This window comes from Sceloporus undulatus, chromosome 2, assembly GCF_019175285.1.
Source record: "Sceloporus undulatus isolate JIND9_A2432 ecotype Alabama chromosome 2, SceUnd_v1.1, whole genome shotgun sequence".
Lineage (NCBI taxonomy): Eukaryota > Metazoa > Chordata > Lepidosauria > Squamata > Phrynosomatidae > Sceloporus > Sceloporus undulatus.
The window spans coordinates 177,066,286-177,090,569 of NC_056523.1; the positions used below are offsets into that span (position 1 = coordinate 177,066,286).

Below are 24,284 nucleotides of genomic sequence, written 5' to 3' on the forward strand. Positions count from 1 at the left end.
CTCGGTCGGGACCCCCCTCACCTGACCCCCTCCCAGGGCTGCTTTCCCCAAGGCTGGACCGGAAGGGGAAGCCATCTTCCCCAGCCCTCCCTCCCGCCCTCCGCAGCCAGACAGGAGCAGGGCAGCCAGGGAGGGAGGGAGGGAAGGGAGCAGCAGGGAGGAAGAAGAGAGAGAGGAGGAGGAGGAAGAAGAAGAAGGAAGAGGAGGAAGGAGAGGAGCAGGAGCAGAAGGAAGAGGAGGAGAAGGCGGAGGAAGAAGAAGAAGAAGGAGGGGAGGAGGGATGCGTGGGGCGGGGGCGTCCTCGTCGTCGTCCTCGTCGTCTCTGGGGCCAGGGAGCCCTCTTCCCCCCGAAGCCCCGGCTGCATAAAGAGCCCCGCCGCAGCCCTGACCGGCGCCCCAGCTGCCTGCCTGGTGCCTTGGTGGGGAGCCGAGGCTCCGGGGCTGGGTGCGGGATGCGTCTGCTGGAGGCCCGGTTCCTCCTCCGCCGCCGCCGCTGTAGTCCGGAGGAGCAGAGCCGGGGATGCTGCTTGGCGCCGGGGAGGATGGCGAGGCCTCGGAGGATGCAGCCCGGAGGGAGAGGGCCCCCTCGGCCTTAGCCCCAGCGGAGGAGGAGGAGGAGGAGGAGGAGGAGCAGACAAAGGAGAGCCCGGGAAGAAGGAGGAGAGGAGCAGGAGGACCGGGGGCCAGCAGGGACCCAGCCAGGCCCAGCAGGAGGAGAGGCGCCGCAGCCCCGGCTGCCCCCAGCGCCCCTCGGCTGCCGACCCGCCCCTGCCCCTCGGGGCCACTCTCTCAGCCCTCCAGGCCCAGCAGGGGCCCCAGTAGGAGCCTAGGGCAGCGCTGCCCACCCTCCGAGGAAGGCCCATAGAAAGGAAGGCAGGCGGGCCCTGCCTGGGCCCTGGGTGGCCTCTCCCTTTCCCCACCTCCCCTCCCCAGATCTCTCGGAGGAGCTTCCTTGTCTCCCTGCCTCCCTTCTGCCGGGGATGGGTGTCCCGGGGGCCTCCGCGGGCGCCGGGCCCTGCTGCTTTTGCTGCTGCTGCTGCTCCAGGGCCCTCCAGGGCCCCAGCTAGGCCCCTCTCGACCCCCTCCCGGCCCCCTCCCTTCCCCCGAGGGGCGTCCATGATGTTCAAGTACCGGATCCGCATGTTCTTCAACGAGCTGAAGCTGCTGGTGCTGATGCGTCGGGGCCGGCGGGAGGAGCCCGGCCGGGAGGACTCGGCGGGGGGCAGCCCGGGCCCCGGCTGCGGATGGGCCCCCTTCGCCGACTGCGCCGCCCGGCAGGACGACGAGGCCGACTACTACGGCAGCGGGGCCGGGGGCACGGGGGCCAGGCCCAGGAGCCTGGCCCTGGAGGAGAAGGAGCCCCGGCCCCAGCCCGCCCCCAACGGACAGCCCCCCGCCAATGCCAATGCCCCGCAGAGCGGCCCGGCCCTGGACGCCGTCTCCCTCAGCAGCAGCCTCGACAGCGGCATGAGGACCCCGCAGTGCCGCATCTGCTTCCAGGGGCCCGAGCAGGTCAGTCGGGACACAAGGGACACCCCCCCCGGGCCCTGCCCTCCACTTACTTGGGGCCCAGGGGCAAGGGAGCCACGGTGCAGGGCCCAAGGGGGGGCAGGGGAAGCTGAGCCAGGCAGAGTAGAAGACCGCCATGCCTCTATGTCACTTCTAATTGGCACCTGGTTCCAGAAGGTTTGGGGATGAATTGGTGTGTGGTTGCAGGAGATTTGGGGACAAAAGGCAAAGGTGAGGAGCGTTGCTGCCACCAAGGAACAAGCAAGTGGCCAAAGGGTTGACTAGACTATCGGAGGATGGCAGTTTGATCATTGGGATCAAGATCTGGGAAAGGGAGCTGTTGAGCCAAAAGAAGAAGCGATTGTTGTGGTTGGTTTTGGGAGAAAGCTGGGTATATCTGAGTGCTGAGTGGCATTGTGGCCAAGTGTCGCTGAAGATGCTAAGGGGGTATGCCAGGCCATCTGATTCCTGCCTGTCTGCCAAGTTGTTATGGACTCTGGCCAGCAGAAAGATTGGAGAGGAGAAGGGACTGGATGTCACAGACAACACCTGATCTCACCTGGCACCTTGACCAACATGTGGACCAGGCCCATTTCCTTGTACTCTGACTTTCCAGCATGCCAGGTGACATATAGGGTGGGCAATATATGCACTAGGGTGAGATGCCTGTTGGGTGCCAAGGGAAGTTGAGCCAGGCCAGAGGGATTGGTCTCAATCTGGCAACTTGGCTTCCAGGTAGCCATGGTGCCAAGGCATATAGTAGGAGGCCATTCTGCCTCCTTGTCCCTTCCAATTGATGATGGGTTCCAGGAGATTTAGGGACAAAAGGGCAAAGGTGAGGGCAAGGCATGGCAGAGGCATTACTGCCCCCAAGGAGCAGGGAAGTGACCAAAGGCTTGACTAGACTCTCTGCTGACTGTCTCATTGTCAAGATCTGAGAAAGGGAGTTGTTGAGCCAAGAGAGGAGGCTAGTGTTGTTGTTGTTGCAGTTGTTGTTGTATTTTGCGGGAAAAGGTGGGTATATTTGTTGAGGGACATTGTGGCCAAGTGTCGCTGAAGATGCCAAGGTGTGTGCCAGGCCATCTGCTTCCTGCCTGTCTGCCAGGTTGTTATGGGCTCTGGCCAGCAGAAAGAATGGAGAGGAGCAGGGACTGGATGTCACAGACAACACCTGATCTCACCTGGCACCTTGGCCAAAGTGTGGACCAGGCCCATTTCCTTGTACTCTGACTTTCCAATATGCCAGGTGATTCGAGATGGAGACACACAGGGTGGGCAGTGATACATGCCCAGACTTGCTTTGAATGTGCTGTGATGTGTGGTGTAGAATGACCGATGCTTATAGTAATCCTGACCAGAAGGGCAGTGTTTCAGGTGATCTGCATTATTCTCACTGAAAACGCTGCATGGGTCGTCTCTTGTACTGACTGTACTGTCTTCTCTTGTGTTTGTTTCTACCACACCTTTCCCCCTAAGGTTGACACATAAAAGCAGCTTATACACAATAAAAAAAGAGGTGTCTCTAAAAACACATTACAGAGGAAAAAATGGAAGATTTATTTCAAAATGCAAGAGCACTATCGATAGAATTATCACCGTTGAAAAAACATACCCACGATAAGACAATAGATGAGAAAAGTGCAGCACACAAATAAAAGCCCTGGCCTTGGCAAAGGGCTTTCCTTGGGCACAGGCTGTGTGTGTATAGGGGAAACTCCACCCTTCTAGAGGTTTTCCTTTCACTTGCCACCTCTTCAGGGGATTCTGTGGGATTTGGTGTAGGTCTAGAAGATTTTATTGTGAGCATGGCGGAGGCCTGCAGATCTCCTTTCAGTGTATCCAGTTGAGGATTACAGAAGCTTGCCACCTGTAGAGATGGCTTGCATTGGCATTTTATGGTGAGGAAGCAGAGGATGACATTGAAGCTCTATTTACATAAGTGTGCCTCTTTTGAGATGTTTGATAAGATCGTCTCTCTGGGTAGATTGGCATAGGGCTTGAGGTTGGGGTCTTTAGGGCACTTTCCTAGGAGTAAGCTCCACAAAGCACACTGAGATGCACCTCCGAGTAAACATGCCTAAGGCTGTAGCACCAGGCCCCTTTCCTTGCATGGAGACACCCTTTATTTGCTTATGCTGAGAGGATGCTTCCAGGAAATTTTACTCCTCCCAACAGCGTTAGGGCTTTAAAGACAAAGAAAGAGGCTTCTCCTTTGAATAATGGAAAGGGTGGCGAGGTGTGTGTGTATTTTGGGGTGTGTGTGAAGGCTGTTTTGAAAGGACAGGATTGTGATTAGCTGCTGGAACAGGGTGTGATGGGGAATTTAGGGGGTTCTGATAGACAGACAATGAGCGGTAGGAGCTTTGAAAAAGCCAGACATGGCCAAGGGCCTCCCAAGTGGTCTGTCAGTGGGAGGAAGACCACACCTTTGGGGGCTGGCTGCTTGGATGCCACCTCTTGATCTCGGATTGCCACCTCTTGCTGCAAGCCTATGTGTCTCCCTGCAATCGCCAGGCTGTTTTCAGACATTTCAGGGATGGTCACCTATGCCTGGGCTGAGGCTTAGAAATATGCACACATCCAAGATGCTGGGCTCGCAAAGGGACAGATTGTGCGCACGCTTCTGTTTTGTTTCCCTTCTCTGCGCGAGACAGCATTAGCAGCTTAGACAATGGAAGCGTCTTCCAAAGGGTCTCGGTGTCCTAGTTAGAGAAGCTGGAATCTGTGAAGCTGACACAGCTTGTAGCATTCTTGAAGGATAAAAGGAAGGTGGGCATTGTTTACCTTTAAAACCCATGGGGGAGCTGGAGGATGCGAGAGGCAGTACTCTATCCTGGTGCTGGGCGGCTTCTTCCTTCCCTCATGGGGACTCATTTAAATACAGGCAGACACTGGAGCGGAGATTAAGTGTGTGTGTGTGCGCGTATGTGTGTGTCTGTGTGTTGGAATCCATAATTAATCATGTTCTTGGAGATCAGGCAGCCACAGTATTTAATATTGGGCAATTCCCTATGCAGATTGTCTAGGACAAGGAAAGTGTATTTAGAATGTGTCTTTTACTGCTTCACTAAGAGAAGTCTGAGTTATGATGAAGGTGGGGAATTGGCCTGAATCCTGTTTACAGTCCCAACTAGAGTAGATACAGCGAATCAATGGAAATTATGTGTATTTTAACTTATCAAGTTGCCATTGAGTCCAGTGGCTTACTATAGGACTAACAATACGGTTTAGGCCTTTAGAATTTTGATGGGAAAACCTAGGGCAAAAGTCCTTCTGGTGAGGGGAGGGAGAAGCAAAGATGCTTCTCTCTGTGTGCATGTATTTATGTATGTATGTAACAGAGATCACACACACACATATAAAATAGTGTGTGTGTGTGTGTGTGTGTGTGTGTGTGTGTGTACATCCAAGAAAATAATAGCCACCATGGAAAGATACCATGTTTGCAAACTGTACCTTAGGAAGAACAGAAAAATAGCAACATCATTTGGGGTTAAACCAGTGGAAGATGGTTTCTCAGATAGTTTGGATTTCACATGCCCAGAAGCAGCAGCCAGCATGGCCAATGCTGATGGGAGTTGTAATCCAAGATGTCTGAAAGGCCGAAGGCCCCCCAGCTGAACTTAAGGGTAAGGAATAAAAATTATAAGGAACCAATCAAAATTCTGCTATTTTCACTCTAAGCGAGGTAATCTGGAATGATTCTTACTATGGTTCCATACTTACGATTGCTGATGTAGATTACAATCACTTTCCATTGTAAGTGGGCTTTGATAGTGTTGCTTTATACCCTGTAGTCAATATAAAGTGAGATGGTTTGTCCTTTTAGCCCAAGTATTGTTTGGTCTGACCAGCAGTGATTTTCTCTGATCTCAAGCAGAGGTTTTTTCAGTCACTGGCTACTTGATCCTTTTAACTGGAAATACTAAGAATTCATAGAATCATAGAGTGGGAAGAGATACCAAGAGCCATTAAGTCCAACACCTTGCCATGTAGGAATACACAAGTAAAGCACTCCCAACAGATGGCCATCCAACCTCGGTTTAAAATCTCCAAAGAAAGTGACGCCACCACTCTGTGAGGCAGCATGTTCCACTGTTGAACATCTCTTACCATCAGGAAGTTCTTCCTGATGTTGAGGTGGAATCTCTTTTACTGTGGTTTGAATCCATTACATGTCCTTGTCTCTGGAGCAGCAGACAATAAGTTTTCTCTATCCTCTACCCTCAAACATGGCTATCATGTTTAACCTGGGGCATGCAGAGCAGGTGCTCTGTCACCAAGCTATAACCCTTCCCCTAATAGGTTGGTTGAAGTGCTTCAAGGAGTTCCTGATCTCTGTTTAGTGACAAAGGTGTGTGCATACACAAGAGAAATACACATGAAGCCTAGCAGGTGGAGGGCTTTGGTGGTATGTGCTGGAGAGAGAAGCAATTGAGTCTCTCATAATTAGAGTTTTTTTTTTTTTAAATGCATATACTTTGCAGCTGAAATGAAGGAGCAAGGAGATACTGGGGATGGTGGTAATGGCAAAAGCCATTTTCTTTTCATCCCTGGCCTTGCATACCTGAATCCTACCAGGTTCCTAGTTTAGCGAGAGTTTCTATTACGTAGCCAGTGGCAGTGAGTATAAGGTTGTTTGTCTCCATCAGCAAATGTTATGAATGGAAAAACTACAAAAATCCAGGCAATCATGAAGACACACTTGTAGAGTTTGGTTGGGTTTCTATTTCTGTGGCTATGAACATTTGTGAAAAACAGTCCTGTATTTTCCCTTCAAAGTGTAGGATGATAAATAAATATATGAGCACACATGTACTCATAACTTTGTGGGTATATCACTTACATGGAAAGCACCTTATCACCTTGGTCAAACACTTGATTATATTTCAATGTACTCTTTTGTCTTCTGATACACATGTTCCAGAAGAATGATCCTAAAGTTGTATTCATTTGTTTGTGTATATTCAGATTTGGGAAATGTTTGAATATATTTGCATCTGTATCTGTAATAATGTGGATGTGAGCATGTTTATATGTGTGCATGTCTACATGGGTGGCTGTCCGTATTTGTTTCTCCATGAGATACAACTTCTATCAGGTTGGTGGTTACGTTGCCTCTGTATGTGTGTAATTGAGTTCATATTTCCACATACACTTGTGTGAGTGCATTCATATCCACTCCTATGTATTATTTATATAAACAGAGACAATATTTGGAGATGAGAGGAATACAGTTATACCTTAGTTTGTGAAAGAGATTTGTTCCTGTGCTTTACTCATTTAACAGTAACTTTGGTACAAGAGACAGAAATAACATGGAAAGAACAGGGGTAGTTTTCTTCACCATGAAAAAGTAGAGCAGTTCAGTATGTTTCAGCACTTTTTATTTAAAGCTAACATTATGCAAATGTGAAACATGTAAACAAAAACATTTTTAACTTTCTAGCTTAACTTCTTCCAAAATATATCCAGGGATGATTTTATATTCTTTCATCAGTTTCCACTTTACTTATGATTTCCATTTTTGTAGCCAAACTTATAGATCTATGCTTTTAAAAATATATATACTGAGGGTAGGTGGTGAGGCAGGCCTATCTGCACCATTATTTTCTCTCTGTTTTGCTGTTCACACATGTTCAGTAAGGGATTCTAGAGGCAACTGCTGTTTACCTTGTCTGTTGTAGGCAGGCACACAGGGCTACAGTAGGATCAGCTAAAGTAGAATCCCACTCTTTCCCACCTGAAGCTTGACTGCATTGTTTACTGCAGACACACCACTGCAAATTGATGCTGAAACGTTGTGTTTCTCCAGCCCTCCATCACCATTCTCCCAATGATGCTACTGCTAAAAAATCTTTTCTAGCTGGAGAGAGGACATGGTGGAAAAGGGGAGCTGGGAAGTCATACATAGACTTTGTAAACAGGAGCTTCTTTGCCATAGGCTTTGTTAACTGAGGTATGCCTGTATAGAGATGAATAGGTACTGTATGCTGTTCTTTGATGAGTATGTGTTAACATTGTCACTTATTTTGTGTGTATCTTTTGGTGTCCCCAGATGATCATGCCTTCATGTGACCATTTGTTAGCATGAATGTATCCTTATTTTGTGTTTCGGCCATCCCCACCCAGTGTGCAGCTGACATTTCAGGCTTCATCTTCCATCAACTCCAGCCACTATGACCAATGGCCAGGAATTCTGGAAGTTTTAGTCCAACAATATATAGAAGGCACCAGGCTTGGGGAAGGCTGGAACTCACAATGGGAGTGCATGGTGTTTTCTGGGTCATGATAAGGTCTTGGACCCCATAATCTTGCCGCAAAACTCTTGGCACAGGCAAAGTCATAATGCAGAATTTTTCAAGACATTTTGGCACCCAAAATGGGCAGGCAATGTAAATGGTAGGTATCAACAACACTATTGAGCTGATGTGGGGTCTGTATGGAACAGAGCTATCTTTTTGGGGATCTGCATGGAACAGAACTACCTTTGTGTGGCTCCTTATCATTTCAGTGTGGCTGGGCCAGGACAGGACAGATGGATTGTTAAAAGATTGGAAATGTTACTTTTTTGGCCTACAACTCTCAGAAGCCCCATGCTGAATAAGGTCAGAATAGTCTTTCTCTTATTCTCCCGTCTTGCAGCCCAGTTTGAAGAAAGTACTTGAGTTGTTCCCAAGGAAGCATGCATAGTGTTGCATGCAAGCTCTTTACCTGGGCTGCTTCACATAATCCACTGTATATATAAAAACACTTACAATTGGAATGACACATCGGAATGCAATAAACAGGTGTTTTGCAAACTTTTTGTATGGTACAGATGTGCTTGCTGGGGAGCTGGGATTGCCTGCAGGCTCCCTTTTGAATACTCACTTGGTGGCACACATGGCTTTATCTTTGCCTAAGGTATGAACTGACACTCTGCTGAACAGTGAGGACAAATAAAAGTTTGAAAGACCTGTGATGCACAATAGGAGTGCCTTGTGATTGGTTCAGGGTGGTCGCTTGAAATAGAAAAGCGTTGCTGGCTTCATTCTGGCCCTGTCAGGCCCAGAGTGGTAGTATCATCTGAGTGTGGCAAATGCAGGAATATTCAAAACAATGTTCAGGAGTTGATACTTTTGAGCAAAGCCTTTCCTTACTGCACAGGTTTGAAGACACATCCTGAGGCTTCTGGGACTCAGTGATTATGGAGATGAATTGTGTTTAGACATGCTGGGTTGGGGATAGTGGGAGTTGTAACCCAACAGGTCTGGAGGGCACTGGGTTTATAGAATCCCAGGGGGGATGGCAGCACTACTTCACTTTGGCTATGGTATGCCTGTTCTGCCATCCCCTTTTATTTTGCATTCAGTGTTCCCGCTCAGAGTGTCTGAGAGGAAAGGAGAGGAAGGCCCTTCATCTCCACTCCACACCTGCCATTGCTTAACAAATGTGGACTGCTTTGATTTTCATCTCTGCTCATACAACTCCCTGAAACTGTCCTGAAGCAAAGCTTGAGACATTCTGTCTGAAGGAGGGCCCAGCCACTTGCCATTTTCAAGCTCTGAAGCACCATATACCTCTTTTGTGCACCCTAACCTGGCCACCACCAGAGGATTAAAATATGGGATAGAAGTGGTCAGTGGAAAGTCATCTAGATATGAACAGAACAATCTGTTTCATTCTCAGATAAATCAGTCTTAAATGTGCCACAAGATTATTCCCAACCTCTTATTCCCTCTTTAAAAAAATATTCTGAAACAGACTAACCATCTGTCTCTTTGAAAAATCATAACCTCTCTTTTTGACACCTTGAGAAAAAGTGGAAAGTAGAAAGCAAGTGTGGCTTAGTGGTTTGAGTGTTGGATTATGATTGTAGAGACCAGGGTTTGATTTGGCCCACTGGGTGACATTGGGCAAGTCACATGCTCTCAGCCTCAGGGGAAGGCAATGGCAAACTTCCGCTGAACAAATCTTACCAAGAAAACCCCATGATAGGTTTGCCAGAACCTTGGGACTTCGGGTGGCCATAACTTGGAAATAGCTTGAAGGCACACAACAACAATAAGTATACCTTTATCTATTCTTTGTTATTAACTGCCTTCAAGTTGACTTTGACCTATGGCCACTCTCTGAATGAGAGACTTCCAAGTTACTCTACCCAGCTGAGCGCTTGCAGATTCATGGCCATGATTGAGTCTATCCATCTGGAATGTAGTCTTCCTCTTTTCCTTTTCCCCTCAACTTTACCAAGCATTATAGTCTTTTCTAGGGAGTACTTTCATCTCATGATAAGGCCAAAACACAACAAACTCAGTTTAGTCATCTTTGCTTCTAAGGAGAGTTTGGGGTCTTATTTGCTCTAGGACCCATTTATTGGTCTTTGTAGAAGTCTATAGTATTCATAGAACTCTTCTCCAGCACCACATCTCAAGTGAGTCAATTTGCTTCCTGCCAGCTTTCATCACTGTCCAACTCTCACAGCCAAACATTGAAATATGGGAAATACAATGGCACGGGCCATTCTAACTTCACTGATATATTTTTACACTTAAGGATCTTGTCTACTTCCTTCATAGCTGTGCTTCCAAGTCCAACTTTTCTTCTGATTTCTTGACTGCAGTCTCCTCTTTGATAGATAATTGAGCCCAAGTATGGCAAAACTTGAACTATTTCAATGTCTTCATTGAAATAAAGACCTGTTCTTTACAGGCATTTTTATCCTGCCGTTCCAGAATCGTAGAATTCAAAGGAATGTAAAGAGTACTTGATTCTGTTCTTTGGTCAATGCAGGACCTGTGAGGTACAAAACCAGCATCCCTGAGAGATGGCTGCCCAGGTTTTGCTTAAATACCTTCAGCAAAGTGGAGCCCACTACTGCAGCAATCCTGAGGCAGTTTGTTCCATTGTCTAACTTCCCTTGCCTCAAGGTGTTTCTTCTAAATGCTTAGCCAAAAATGACAGCTGAACAATTCTACGTAGTTTTGAAAAGAATACAAATACAGTTGAAACTGAAATATCATAGATTTTTTACATTGGACCCGTGGAATAAATTAGCTATTAATATCCTGAGTGTTTTGTCATTTCCTAATATATTTTGATTTATTGTGCTGTTGTTTTAAATCAAGATTTACTGGCTGCCTTGGGTGTGTCTTTTTTTGTTAAAAGGACAGGAAGGCAGGATATAAAGGGTTTTTAACCACAATAAGAATAAAATAAACAGAGAGTCTGAAACCTCTGTCATGGTTTGCTTAATGATTTCTCCATTTGCTTTTATTTCTGCCCTGCCTTGCCCCTGAAGCTCAAATTCAGCACTGATATTTCTTTTAACTCATTCCTGGTTGCTGGAACATTGTGAAGTAGGCCATCTCTTGCCCCCATTTGCCACATGATGATTGTGAGATAATGACTTGCCCAGAACTATTGAGAGATCTTGGCAGAAGCTAAGTTTGGGCATCTCCAAATCTTTGTGCTGTTAACTAATGTAAGTGAGCCATCAGGAGTGCAGGTAGTAAGGTTCCTTGGATAATTTATTGCTGTGTCCTTCCTCCTGACTTGAAAAGACTGAAAGGGGTTCCAGGTCAGCCCACAGCAGTTGAAACCTTTGTTGCATCCTACTGAATGAGAGATCTAGCACTTGGGCCGGAATGAAGATTCATGCTACATCTCTGTCAATGAGTTCATAATTGAAAATCTCTTGTGCTGCAGTTTGTGTCATCTGCTATCACCCAATACTGTTTTGTGACTGGCCATTTGTTAATAAGGGAATTATCGCTGTCTCTACCTTCTATATTTCATTCCTTCTGACCTGTCCACAGTCCTCTTTCCCCAGTTGTATATAAATGCTTGTAGCTCAGTGTTAGTGAATCTGTGTGGCGTAGTGGGCTTGAGCATTGGACTATGACTTCCATCCAGAGTTCGAATCCTGGCTTGACCATGTAAACCCACTGGGTGATCTTGGGCCAGTCACACACTCTCAATCTCATAGGATCACATAGGTTTGCATTAGGGCTGCCATAAAGCGGAAACAACCTGAAGGCACACAACAATAGCTCAGTGTTAACATTTCACACATTTGATGAAAAATGTATGGCGTAATTAGACTCTAAGGCGTCAAAAGACTCTTTGCTGATTTTGCTGCAACATACTCCTTCACACACTCTGGCCCTTACCCTGTAGCTGCAGAGTAGACAGATTTGAATCTGGGCCTCTCAGGCTGACATTGAACAAATTGTTTTGATGCAACAGATTGACAAGCCTATAATTGTACTGTATTATACTATGCTGTTGGATTCTTTGGAGGTATTTCAATAGAGGCTGGACAGTAATCTGAGGTGAGCTTTAACTCACCATGGCAAGCGATTGGACTATATAGCCCTTGCAGCCCCTTAGAGCTAGAAATGAACAGTTTATCTCAGAATGAGAGACTGAACATGTATGTTATGGCTGAAAGAAGGCATAAGAACATGTTTTACTGTTTTGTCCAAGACAGTAAAAAAGAGCCAGCATGGCATAGAGGTTTCAGCATTGAACTATAGAGACCAGTGTTCAATTCCCAGCTTGGTCATTAAAAAAAACAAAACCCACTGTGTGACTTTGGGCAAGTCACACACTCTCAGCTTCAGGGGAAAGCAATGGCAGACCTCTAAACAAAACTTGCCAAGAAAGCTCCAGCCTTAGAGTTGCCATAAGTCAGAAATGACTTGAAGGTACACAACAAAAAAAGACAGTAAAAGGAGTAAAAATTAGGGAAGGGGAATGTGTGTTGTTGGACTGCATTCCTCATCATACTACTGTAAGTGTAGTTTTATACCATTTTAACTTAGGAAAACCTGGGATTTGTGGTTATATGAGGAATTTAAAATTCTCTGCAAGAGAGAGAACTCTTCCTATAGCACAGATCACTCTAGCAGAGAATTCTAAGGCCCTCACTGCACCAGACTACAAATCCCAGAATACCACAGGATGGAGCCATGGCAATTAAATAGTCATTAAACAGTTGTACCTCCATAGTGTGGATACATTCCTAATGCTTCCTGTTCCTCTATCATGACTTATTTGGGTCTGAAAGAGATGGTTCCAACCTGACCCCTCCCCGGATGTATGATTTCTGTCATACATTCTGGCTTCATTGGGAAAATACTGTGCCAGGGTACTGTAGTGGTCAGAGTTTTAGATTAGAACTGACAAAATCCAGGCCAAATCACAATTGGCCATAAGTCTCCATCACTGGTAAGGAATTAATACAAGGTAACCCTTAAATAATAATAAAATTGCAGGCTGGAGGAAAGGATAATAGCCATCAGAATTGGACAAAGAGCAAAAATAAAAGCAACTGGCTGAGACCAAAGGCTCAGGTTCACAACACACTGCACAAATAATCCCATTTGAGACCACTTTAACTGCCCTGGTTCAATGCTAGGGAATTCTAGAAACTGTAGATTAGTGAGACACTTAGCTGCCTCTGTCAGAGAGCTCTGGTGTCACAATCAACTACAATTCCCAGTATTCCCGAGCACTGAACTATGTCAGTTAAAGCGGTCTCAAAGTGGATTATTTCTTCAGTGTGTTTTGGACATCACAGGCCATCTAAAAGGCAGCAAGGAGTGGGGCAGTTAAGCCTCTCCTATTTAGGTCTTGCTACTAAAAAGGCCCTGCTCTGCATCTGGATCTGTTAATCTTTACTTATTTTGACGTTGCATGCAAGAGTGAATAGTTCACAGAGTTTCTCCCCTACTAGGGAAAGATTACAAAATGTTTTGGACATTTTATAATGATTTCATTTCATTTTCATTTTAGGATTTGTGTGTATGTGCTTCAGGACTTTTTAATGCGAATATATACACACATAAAACCCTTTTTTGTTTTTGCGCAGAAAAATCTATATAACAGGAAGTGTTTGGGTCTGAACCTGTGTATTTTACACAAGTGATGGCTTTCTGCACAAAAATGTTTTTTGTATTAATGATTTTTGTGTCAAAAATGGTCTCAAAATGTGAAACAGCTCATGGGCAGCTATCCTTTTCCTCAGTAAGGAGTTACTCCTTTTCATCATGGGCAAAAATGTTTATAGCAGTCTTTACATTCATAGCTGAATCTAGCCAGCCAAATGCCAAAAGGCAATGGAATGTAGACCAAGGCTTTTGCTAGTACTGTAATTTGTGTTGGTGAATTGATCGATGTGGGCAAAGGCAGGCGTGTAAGTATCATGGTCCCAAATTGTCAGAAAGATTGGATAAAGTAAAATGTAACAACCAAAAACAATGGAAGTTCCGTTGTGCCAAAGCAGAACGCAGTGTTGCATCCTTCTTGTGAACTTCTAGAGCCACTTATCTAACTGCAGTTGGAACCAACAAAGAGAGCAAATCAGACCTAGCAGTGGCTCAGCAAGACAATCCTTTTGAATCCTGCAAGAAGAGAGAAGAATATGCCGTAGCAGGATGTTGGCTCACACTAAAATTTAGAGTTTGGCTAAATTATGGTTGTGAGACTATTTGTGCTCTGATGCTGGTTTACTTGTTTATGATATTAAGAATTGGGATGGAATTTTCTTCCAGGTAAAACTAGGTAGTGACACTGTTCTTTTGTTTTGGTTCCTCAGCCTTCTCCTCTCTAACCTGTACCTCAGCCTGCTTGCTATAATTTAGAGCAGGAGGAGGCAACCAGGTGCCCCCCAGGTGTCTGAACTACAACTTCCATCAGCACTAATAATCAGTGCCAATGATCAGCGACTGTGGAAGCTATAATCCAAGAATCTGGAAGGCATCTAGTTGCTTATCACTGATCAATGACTCTTTGCAGAGCACACTGTCACTTTTCTTACATGACACCAAGGTCTGAACTAAGCTGAACTGTATCAAAATGGAATGTGTGAACTAAGACTGTATCTACATTGTAGAATTAATGCAGTTCAACACTGCTTTAACTGCCTTGACTCAATGCTGTGGAATTCTGGGATCTGTAGTTTTGTGAGCTATTTAGATTTCTCTGTCAGAGAGCTCTGGCGTCACTATAAAATACAAATCCTACAATTACACAGGATGGAGCCGTGACAATTAAAGCAGTGTCAAACTGCATTCATTCTGCAGTGTGGTCCCAACCTGGTTCAAATCTCTCCTTTGCCATGACTTCTTTGGGCAGCCTTAGGCAAGCCATTTTCTCTTAACCTCAGCCTTCCATTCACAATATGAAGGATAATGGTACTGAATAACCTTACAGGATTGTTGTAAGAATTCATGAGATATTATCTGTGAAACCCTTTTAAAACACAGAGTTATGTCAATATTTGTTGTTATTTTTTACTTTTATTTTTACTACTGTTAGTAGTTTGAGTAAGTTATGGAGAATGTTCTTCAAGCTTGATGTTGGTAAATTAATGTTTTTGTAAGATGGGAGGGGAAATGTCTTCTCTTGGGGTGCATGCAGACCCAAGGCTACATGTGCAGCCCCCAATCTCCCTCAGACTATCCTTTTTTTTCTGGCACAAAATGTCAAAGAAAGCTTTTAGGATGAGCAATTGTCTTTTAAATAGGTAAGAGAGGGTGCCTACCTTTTCAACATTAGAAAACCTCACTTTTGGAAATCAGAAATAGGATGCACCCAAACTGCAGAAATAATACAGTTTGACACCACTTTAACTGCCATCACTCAAAGCTATGGAATTCTGGAATTTGTAGTTTTGTGACATATTTAGGCACTTCTCTCAGAGAGCTTTGATGCCACAACAGACTACAGATTCCAGGATTTCATTTAACTGAGCCATAACAGTTAAAGTGGTGTCAACGTGGATTATTTCTACAGCCATAGACTTCAATTTTTGCTTTTGATATTCCCCCCACCCCTTGCAGTCTAGAAGGTCTCCGAGCAGAAAATTGGACCCTAGACCCACAATGTTTGCCCTTTTTTGCTGTGTAACCAACCATAATGCATGTGCCTTCAAGGTGTATTAAAAGAGTACTTTCCTAAATCCAAGACCAACACTGGTATCCATAGTGTGTTGGCTGAGGAGAAGGCCTAATCATTCCCAGCACAGGCGTCACTGGAATTCTCTTCCTGACTCATCCATCTGATTTATCTGGGAGATTTTAGCAGAGCTTTTCAGGGGGATGGTTTAATGTCAAAAGCCAAATGTTTTCTTGTCTCATGCTAAAGAGAACCTGGTGCTCTCCAGAACAAAAGGTAAAAGGCAGGACTCCTGGGTCTTCTTCTCACTCAGGTAGAGTTGAAACAATGTTTTAGATTCTTGGGTGAGAGAATCCAATTTTTGGGAGCTAGTAGGGCCAAGCCTTTTCAGGGATGGCAGTGAGTTGTAAGGTGGGTGTGGAGTGGGGATAGAAGTAACTTGGCTGACAAAATCAAATTGCTTCAGCTCCCATGCAAGTACTGTGCTGTCATTCTGTTTAATAATAATAATAATAAAATTTTTATTTATATGCCGCCCTTCCTCTGATCAGGACGGCTCACAACATAATTAAAATACAAACAATTCCAATAAAAACATATTTAAAACAACCCAACAGTAAAGCCCCAAAGCCCAACCTCTTGGCCACGAAAGAGAGGAGGGAGGCCCACAGGATATTTACTCGGGGAATGCCTGTTGGAATAGGAAGGTTTTGAGGTCCTTCCTAAATTGGGCCAGGGTGGTGGACGAGCGGAGCTCTGTGGGCAGCGCATTCCAAAGGGCTGGGGCAGCTATGGAGAACGACCTCCGAGTGGTGGAGGCCAACCTAGCCCCAGGCACCTTCAGTAGCTGCTGCCCAGACGTTCTGAGAGTGCGAGGCGGAATGTATGGGGAGAGGCGGTCCTTCAGGTATCCTGGGCCCAAGCCATTTAGGGCTTTATAGGTAATTACCAACACCTTATATTGAGCTCGGAAGCGAATGGGCAGCCAATGAAGATCTTTTAAAACTGGTGTTATATGGTTGGTCCTGGACTCACCAGTGACCAGCCGGGCTGCCATATTTTGCACCATTTGCAGCTTCCGAGTTTGGTATAAGGGTTGCCCCATGTAGAGTACGTTGCAGAAATCCAGTCTCGAAGTTACCAGAGCATGTACAACAGTTTCTAGGTCCCTCTGGGCCAGGTATGGGCGCAGCTGGCGAATCAGCCGAAGCTGATAACAAGTGCTCTTGACCGTCGCATTCACCTGAGCAGTCAGGTGAAGCGACGAGTCAAGAAGCACCCCCAGACTGCGCACGGAGTCCTTCACAGGGAGCGTGACCCCGTTCAGGACAGGTGGAACTACCGCCATTCCTGGACCAGGGGAACCTATCACTAGTACCTCCGTTTTCTCTGGATTCAATTTGAGTCGGTTTTCCCTCATCCAGCCCATTACTGACTCCAGACAGGCCACGAGAGGAGAGACGCCATCCCCAGTCACTGCATCAGTCAGAGACATAGAGAAAATAATTTGGGTGTCATCAGTGTACTGATAACCCCGCGCCCCATGTCTCCGGATGATCTCTCCCAGCGGTTTCATGTAAATGTTAAATAGCATGGGAGACAGAATGGCCCCTTGAGGGACCCCAGTTTTAAGGGGCCTCTCATCGGAGCACACGTCTCCCAGCTGCACCATCTGGGACCTCCCAGAGAGGTAGGAACGGAACCAGTTAGACCCAAGGCAATGCCTCCAAATCTTCCAGTGATTTGATGATCACTATATGGAATTAACCACCCCAAGAGGCTGTGATGGTGGCCATTACAAGAGGTGGCTATACTTTCTGGGAGGGAGGTGGTGGAAGGTAAGTACCATGGGCTCTCTACACTCACTGGAGCTAAGGGTGCAGGACCTCTGTGAAAGTGTGAGAAATCACTATTATTTTAACCTGAGAGAAAACCTCTCTAGGAATCTCTAGGTCCTCCAGCACATTTCTGTGGTCCACCTCTGCCAGATGTAGACCGTAGAATTGTGCTGGAGGGCCTACAAATGCCTAGAGAAGTTTTCTTTTTCTAGGAATCTCTTGGTCTTACAGTGTGACTCTATGGTCACCTTCCAGAAGAGTCATGCTGGAGGACCTAGAGATCCTAGAGTCAAAACTCAAAGCTGCAAATGTGAAGGATCAACTGTACTGGAAAGTTTCCTTGTGGATGAGTGAATGAATTATTATTAGTCATACAGCTAGGGAGGTTGGTGGCTCCACTGTCAGCAAGGGACCAATCCATTCCAAATTTTAACTAGTTATCAGAGATACTGAACTGCTTTTGGGGATAAGGTTGAACATCTTCAGTGTAAGTATGAAATAACCACAGCATAAGTAAATAAAAACATTGGACCAGAACACACTGCAGAATTAATGCAGTTTGACATTGTTTAAACTGTCATGGCTCAGTGCTATGGAATTCTGGAATCTGTAGTTTTATGAAATGCATATCCTTCTTTCTCAGAGAGCTCTGGTGCCAAAACAAACTACAAATCCAAGGATTCCGTAGGACAGAGCCATGACAGTTAAAGCAGTGACAAACTGAATTAATTCTGTAATGTGGCAGCAGCCTTGAAGTGCCTTCAAGTTTTGGAGTAAAACCTGGAGCAGATTTACATTGGATCCTGTAGCTTCTCAAGATATTTATTTATTTATTTATTTATTTATTTATTTATTTATTATCTTGTGTTTCTCTCAGCATATGATTCAAGGCAGCCTAGAGCATTTAAAAATGCAATACAGTTTTAAAAAATTATTAATACAATCCTTAAAAGGCTCAAGCTTAGGAGTCTTTCGTCTGTAAACTTGGATTTTTCTTGCATTTCCATGGTATGGTACAGTCAGGTCAGATCTGTTTTATCTATTGAGTGGGCCTCAATATCTGGTACTTACAGCTCATATTATTCCCAATTTTTTTTTAAAAAAAACACACAGAACAGATATATAGTTGGCCCTCTGTATCCATGGATTCAACTATTCATGGGTTGAAAATGTTCAAAATATATATATAAATTCAAAAAAGCAAACTTTGATTTAGCCATTTTATTTAAGGGACACCATTTTACTATGCCACTGTATTTAATGGGACTTGAGCATCCACAGATTTTTGTATTTATGAGGGTCCAGAAGCCAAACCCCACGAGATACCAAGGGCCCATTATACTGACATATACCAGCAGAACACTTGTATTATGACCAAGACTGAAGGCACAAAGAAAGGGACCATAAGTTCAGTGGTAGGACACATGCTTTGTAAGCAGAAACTGCCAGGGCTCAGTTGTCCAGAGAGTACCTTAGGAAGCAAAACACACATAGTGGGACTTGGGCATCCATGGATTTGGGTATCCATGGGGGGTCCTGGAATGAAATCCCAGCTGATAGCAAGGGCCCACTGTATTTAAGCCCATAGCCATGTTATTCTGTATCAGTATACAAAGGGATCTTATAACACTTTCAAAAATAATTGATAGAAAGAAGTTGGACGCTTCCTTCAGCTTTTGTATGCTAGGTCTACTTGAATCAGTTGCATCTGATGAAGCAGACCCAGTCTATGAAAGTTTCTGTTGCAAATATAAGAATCTTAGGCTGGTTACAAACCGGCACTTGGGACGTCCACAGGACGTCCCATTTTAAAAAAGGGGCTTCTCTTCTAGACGCCCCTGGGTCTAATACAGACTCTGTCCATACAATATGGTGCCGGCCGTTCTACACGGCCGGCACCATCTTTACATATCGGACGCTGTGCGTCCGAACGTGTCGCAGCGCCTGTGACATTGCGAATGCGCCCCTGGCGCCTGTGACATCGCGAATGCGCCCCTGGCGCCTCGCGACGTCACAGAGGCGCCGCAGAAAGAAGCTCCATTTTGGAGCTTCTTTTTTGCTCCGTAAGGGAGCCGCGCGGTGTGGCTGCGACGAGTCCCTTACGGAGCAAACGGCGGCGGCGGCAGACCGCCTCAAAGCGGCGGTCTATAACCCGCCCCTGACTTGGATGGAGCTGTAAGAGTCATGGAGTACAGTCCTTTGCCATGCAGAAATACACAACTAAAACAGTCCTGAGAGATGGCCACCCAAATTATGTTTAAAGACCTCCAAAGAAAGAGTCCGTTCCACTATCAAACAGTTCTTACAATAAAGAAGTTCTTCATAATGTTCCTCCTAACGTCTTTCTCTTTATACAGTTATACTTCAATATACAATGATGTTTCATTTTATTTTTCTTACCGGTAAAGATTTTATTATTTTATTGTGCTGTCCAGTTCTGCCCAATGGCTGAGTCCTTGCAACTGCTTTTGGATTATCATTATAGTGGGTGCATGGTGATCTGGCCGGAGGTAGATATTTAAGCTACTTTGGGCACTGTTGACAGGTGGAGGTGGACTCCTAAGCCCTTTGATCTGAGCATTTGGGCTCAGCCTCTTATCTGTGGAACAGCTGTGTGCCCTCTGTGTGCCTGTCTCCCTGTGCTTGCTGGATCAGATAGGCTGGAGTCACTCGAGGCTTTGCAGAGAGTAGAGTCCAGTGGAGGAGTGAGTCACTGTCAAGGCACAGTGCACAGTGAAATGTCATTTTAATGGTAGGCTTGACGTAACTGTGTGGGCTTCGGGCAATGGGTGAGACATTTCCCAATCCATTCCATGCAGAGCTGTACCTGTGGGAGACTTGGCTTCATTGGTAGGGCTGTGAGGATTGGCTCAACTCACAAAGTGTTGTTGCACTTGAACCCGCATAAGCCACAGGGATTGTGGGAGCTATAGTCCAAGCACTGGCTAATTCCTTACTCCTGATTAAACCAGGATTTAGTGCTGGTAGTGCAATGGTTAAATGTTGGTACTGCAGCCACAATATTGTGAGTTTGAACCCAGAGGCTGACAGAGCCTTCCATCTTTTCATAAGTTGCTAAAATGGGGGCAATTGGCTTACAGATTGTAAACCACTTAGAGAGTGCTAGATCAGGGGTCGGCAACCTACGGCCTGTGGGCCAGATCTGGCCCAGCGAGGCCTTGGGACCGGCCACAGCCCGGTCCTGCCGCTGATTGCCGCCCCCGCTGCAGCTTCTGCGCCGCTCCAGGCGCCATTTTGAGTTCGGCCCCCCAATTGTCTGAGGGACAGCAACCCGGCCCCCGGCTCAAAAAGATTGCCTACCCCAGTATAGAAATGTACATGCTATTGCTATGCTATACAGGAGGCCCTTACTATCCACTGGGGCTTGATTCCATGATCCCCCATGAATTCCAAAATCCGTGGATGCGCAAGTCCCATTAAATATAATGGTATAGTAAAATGGTATCCCTCATATAAAATTGCAAAATTATGGTTTGCTTTTTGGAATTTATATATATTTTAAAATATTTTCAAGCCACGGATGCTTAAAAAATCTGTGGATTTGGAGGGATGACTATATTCTCAGTTCTGCATGACTTGATCACGGAATGAGGAGAAAGCCTCTGATCGGCTACAGAGTACCTAATAAAAATTGCCTGCACAGATGTCATAACCGCAAAAGAAGACAAGGCACCATAAGACATAGGATATTCCACAAAAATGTAGGGCATTACAAAATAAAAGCTAACATAATATTACAGTGGGCGATCCCTTATGTGAGGGATCCGTTTTGGACCCCCCCCCCCCGCCTTAAGGGAAATAGCACGAATGCTTGAGCTCCATTGAAAACAATGGGGCTTGCTCATGCGGTGTAGTGCGGCATGGCATGCGTGCCATTACCACTACCAGAGTGCGACTTTCAGCATAAGCTGAAAGCCGCATATGGCACCCCTGCATATGATGCAGGCACACTGTATAAACATGCATTCATTTCATATGGTTTATTTACAGCTATATTACATATAGCTGTATTACATATACTGTACTGTACTATACTTTATTATGTATTCAACTCTATTTTTCTGATGAATTTATCTTTGTCCTCAAGCAGCCCATTGCTTAACATGTTTGCTGTCCTTTTTCCCTTTGAGAAACAAATACATCCCAAGCTTGGGGGGGGGGGGGGGAAGAGTCTTGTCTGCTGCGATGCCTAGGAAAAAAGAACTTTAGACAGATCTATCCTATTTGCACTGAGGACAGGCTGTCAAATAGACAAATTGTTCAAAGGGAAGCAGCAAACATGGTGCTACTCAATGGGTTTCTTAGTCCTGATCAAAGTGGTGGACATTTTGGAATTCCTCCTGGACAGAAGGTTGAAATGTACATATGTCCTGGAAAAGGAGGACATCTGGTTACTCTACACTTGCATTTCTGAAGTGTAGGTTAGTCATTTCTACCAGTGAAGTGGAATGCATTAGGGCTCATTTCAGCAGAAAGCCTCCCTGTGCAAACCTATAGGCACGGCAATAGATGTGATTGCAGGCTGGAAGGAAGGTGGGATATAAATCAAATGAAATCAATATATGCTCCCCTCCTCAAGGTTACAAGTGGCCTTGCGGTGACAACTATTCCCATCCACAGAAATTGAGACAGCCACATTTCTGGGCTTTAACCTCTTTAGTCATTCATTCATTCATTTATTAATACAATTTATACCCCATTTTCCTCCCAAAACTGAGGTTTAAGATGACTTACAACAAAATTGAATTAAAAAGTACAGATACAAACAGGGAAAGTTATAATTTAAAAGCAGAATCAAGCACATGATTTGTATTCATTCTTTGCTACATTCACAAATGGGTATCTCTCTGTTTGGACACTTCCCCCTGTTTTAGACACCAGATTTTTCACATATGATAATCTAGGAAGACACCTCCACAAAGTCCTGCTTCTCAGTTTTTGTCCATCTCCATCTCTAGCCTAAATTGCATGTATGGATTTTATGACTGTTGTTATTGCGTGCTTACAAGTCATTTCTGACTTATGGCAACCCTTGGCAAGCTTCTTCAGAGGGGGTTTGCTTTTGCCATCCTCTGAGGCTGAGAGAGCGTGACTTGCCCAAGGTCACCCAGTGGGCTTCCACTGGTGATTGGATAGTGTGTCTCAGTTTTTCGGGACTGGGATTGGCAGGCAGATGATTTTTCACCTTCCCTTGTCTGCTGTTCTGATGTCAGAGAAGACTGAGGCAGGCAGAATGGGCTAAGAAAGAAGGGCCAAAGAAAGCACTGGACGTGGAAAGGAGGTGGTGGCGGTGGTAGTGATGGTTTTCCTCTTCTTCCTCCTCCAATTTACAACCCACCTTTCTCCCAATAATGGTACTTGAGAGAACTTATAAATTATTAAATCCAGTAGTGTGGTGTAATGATTTGAATGTTGAACTAGGACACTGGGAGACCAGGGTCTGAATCCAGGCCCATCCGTGGAAACCTAATAAGTGACATTGGGCAAGTGACACTCTCTCAGCCTCAGAGGATGGCAATGGCAAACCCCCTCTGAAGAAACTTGCCAAGAAAACCCAGTGGTAGGCTTGCCTTAGTTGCCAGAAGTTGGAAAGGACTTGAAGGCACTCAACAACAACCACAACAACAACCAGATTAAAAACATACAAACCATCAGTAAATATGTGTGTGTGTATGTTATTTTAAAACAATCAAACAATCCAGAGGGTATAAAACATTTAAAATTAAATTAGAAGACAATGTTAAAAAGATCAGTGGTACAGCATAGGATACCATTAAAAGCCCATCACAATCAATTTCTAAAAGTCTGATGGAACAGGAATTTTTTTACTTGCTGGCAGAAGGAGAGCAAAGAATGAGCCTTTCTAGCTTCCCTAGAGAGGGAGTTTTAAAGTTTGGGAGGAGCCACCAAGAAGGCCTTCTCCCTTGTTTCCATCAAATGAGTCTGAGCTGGTCATGGGACAAGGGTTGATATGGGGCATATTTCATGGCATGAGGGTGCTGATAAAGGCCAGGAAAGGGAGTGGACCAGATTGATGAGAGGATAGTACATGTGAAAGGGATCTAGCAGTCCTAGGACACCACAAGTTGAACATGAGTCAACAGTGTGGTGCTGCAGCTAAAAAAGTCAATGCAGTTCTGGGCTGCATCAATAAAAGTATAGTGTCTAGAATAGATCAAGGGAAGTAATAGTATTGCTCTATTCTGCTTTCGCGAGGCCTTACCTGGAGTACTGTGTCCAGTTCTGGGCACCACAATTCAAGCAGAATGTTGAAAAGCTGGAGGGAGACAAAATGGTGAAGTGTCTGGAAACCATGCCCTGTGGATAGTGACTTAGGGAGCTGGATATGTTTAGCCTGGAGAAGAAAAGGTGAAGAGGTGACATGATAATCTTGTTTAAGTATTTGAAGAGGTGTCACATTGAGGATGGAGCAAGCTTGTTTTCTGCTGCTCCAGAGAATAGTACACGAAGCAGTAGATTCAAACTAAAGGAAAAGAGATTCCAGCTCAACATTTGGAAGACCTTCCTGACAGTAAGAGCTGTTCAGTAGTAGAAAATATTCCCTCAGAAAGTAGTGGAGTCTCCTTCTTTGGAGGTCTTTAAACAGAGGTTGAATGGCCATTTTTCAGGGATGCTTTGATTGTGAGTTCCTGCATGGCAGAATGGGGTTGGATAGGATGGCCTTTGAGGTTTCTTCCAACTCTGTGCTTCTGTGGAGGAAAGGCAATCTGAGAGAAGAGATATAACTGGGAGAATATCCAAAGAGCTCCTGTAGATGTTAGTAAAGGCTAAAAGAGGAATCTTTGTAATGTCAATCACTACATTCTCAAGGAGGAGGGAATCTTGGGGAAAGGGCTTGTCTACACAATCTAGAATACTCTGGGCTGCATTACCTCCACCCTCTCTAGCGCCACCGAGAGGCTGTCTACACACATGTACCACTAGGCTCCCTGCTGCTGCTACTGAGGTTAGAAACAAGGTTCCCAGTGTCAACCCAGTGCCCCATTGTGAGGAATCCCCCCCCCCCCCCAA

The 24,284-nt window shown here is 45.3% G+C and overlaps 1 protein-coding gene across 1 annotated transcript in view; it reads left to right on the top strand.

Annotated features, from left to right (window-relative positions):
* The first annotated feature begins 267 nt into the window (after positions 1–267).
* Positions 268–24,284, top strand: part of MARCHF9 (membrane associated ring-CH-type finger 9) — a 69,235-nt gene continuing 45,218 nt past the window's right edge. The window contains exon 1 of the mRNA XM_042448076.1: positions 268–1,512. Within this exon, the coding sequence (XP_042304010.1) occupies positions 1,117–1,512 (396 nt within the window). The 5' untranslated portion in view covers positions 268–1,116. The remainder of the gene's footprint in view (positions 1,513–24,284) is intronic.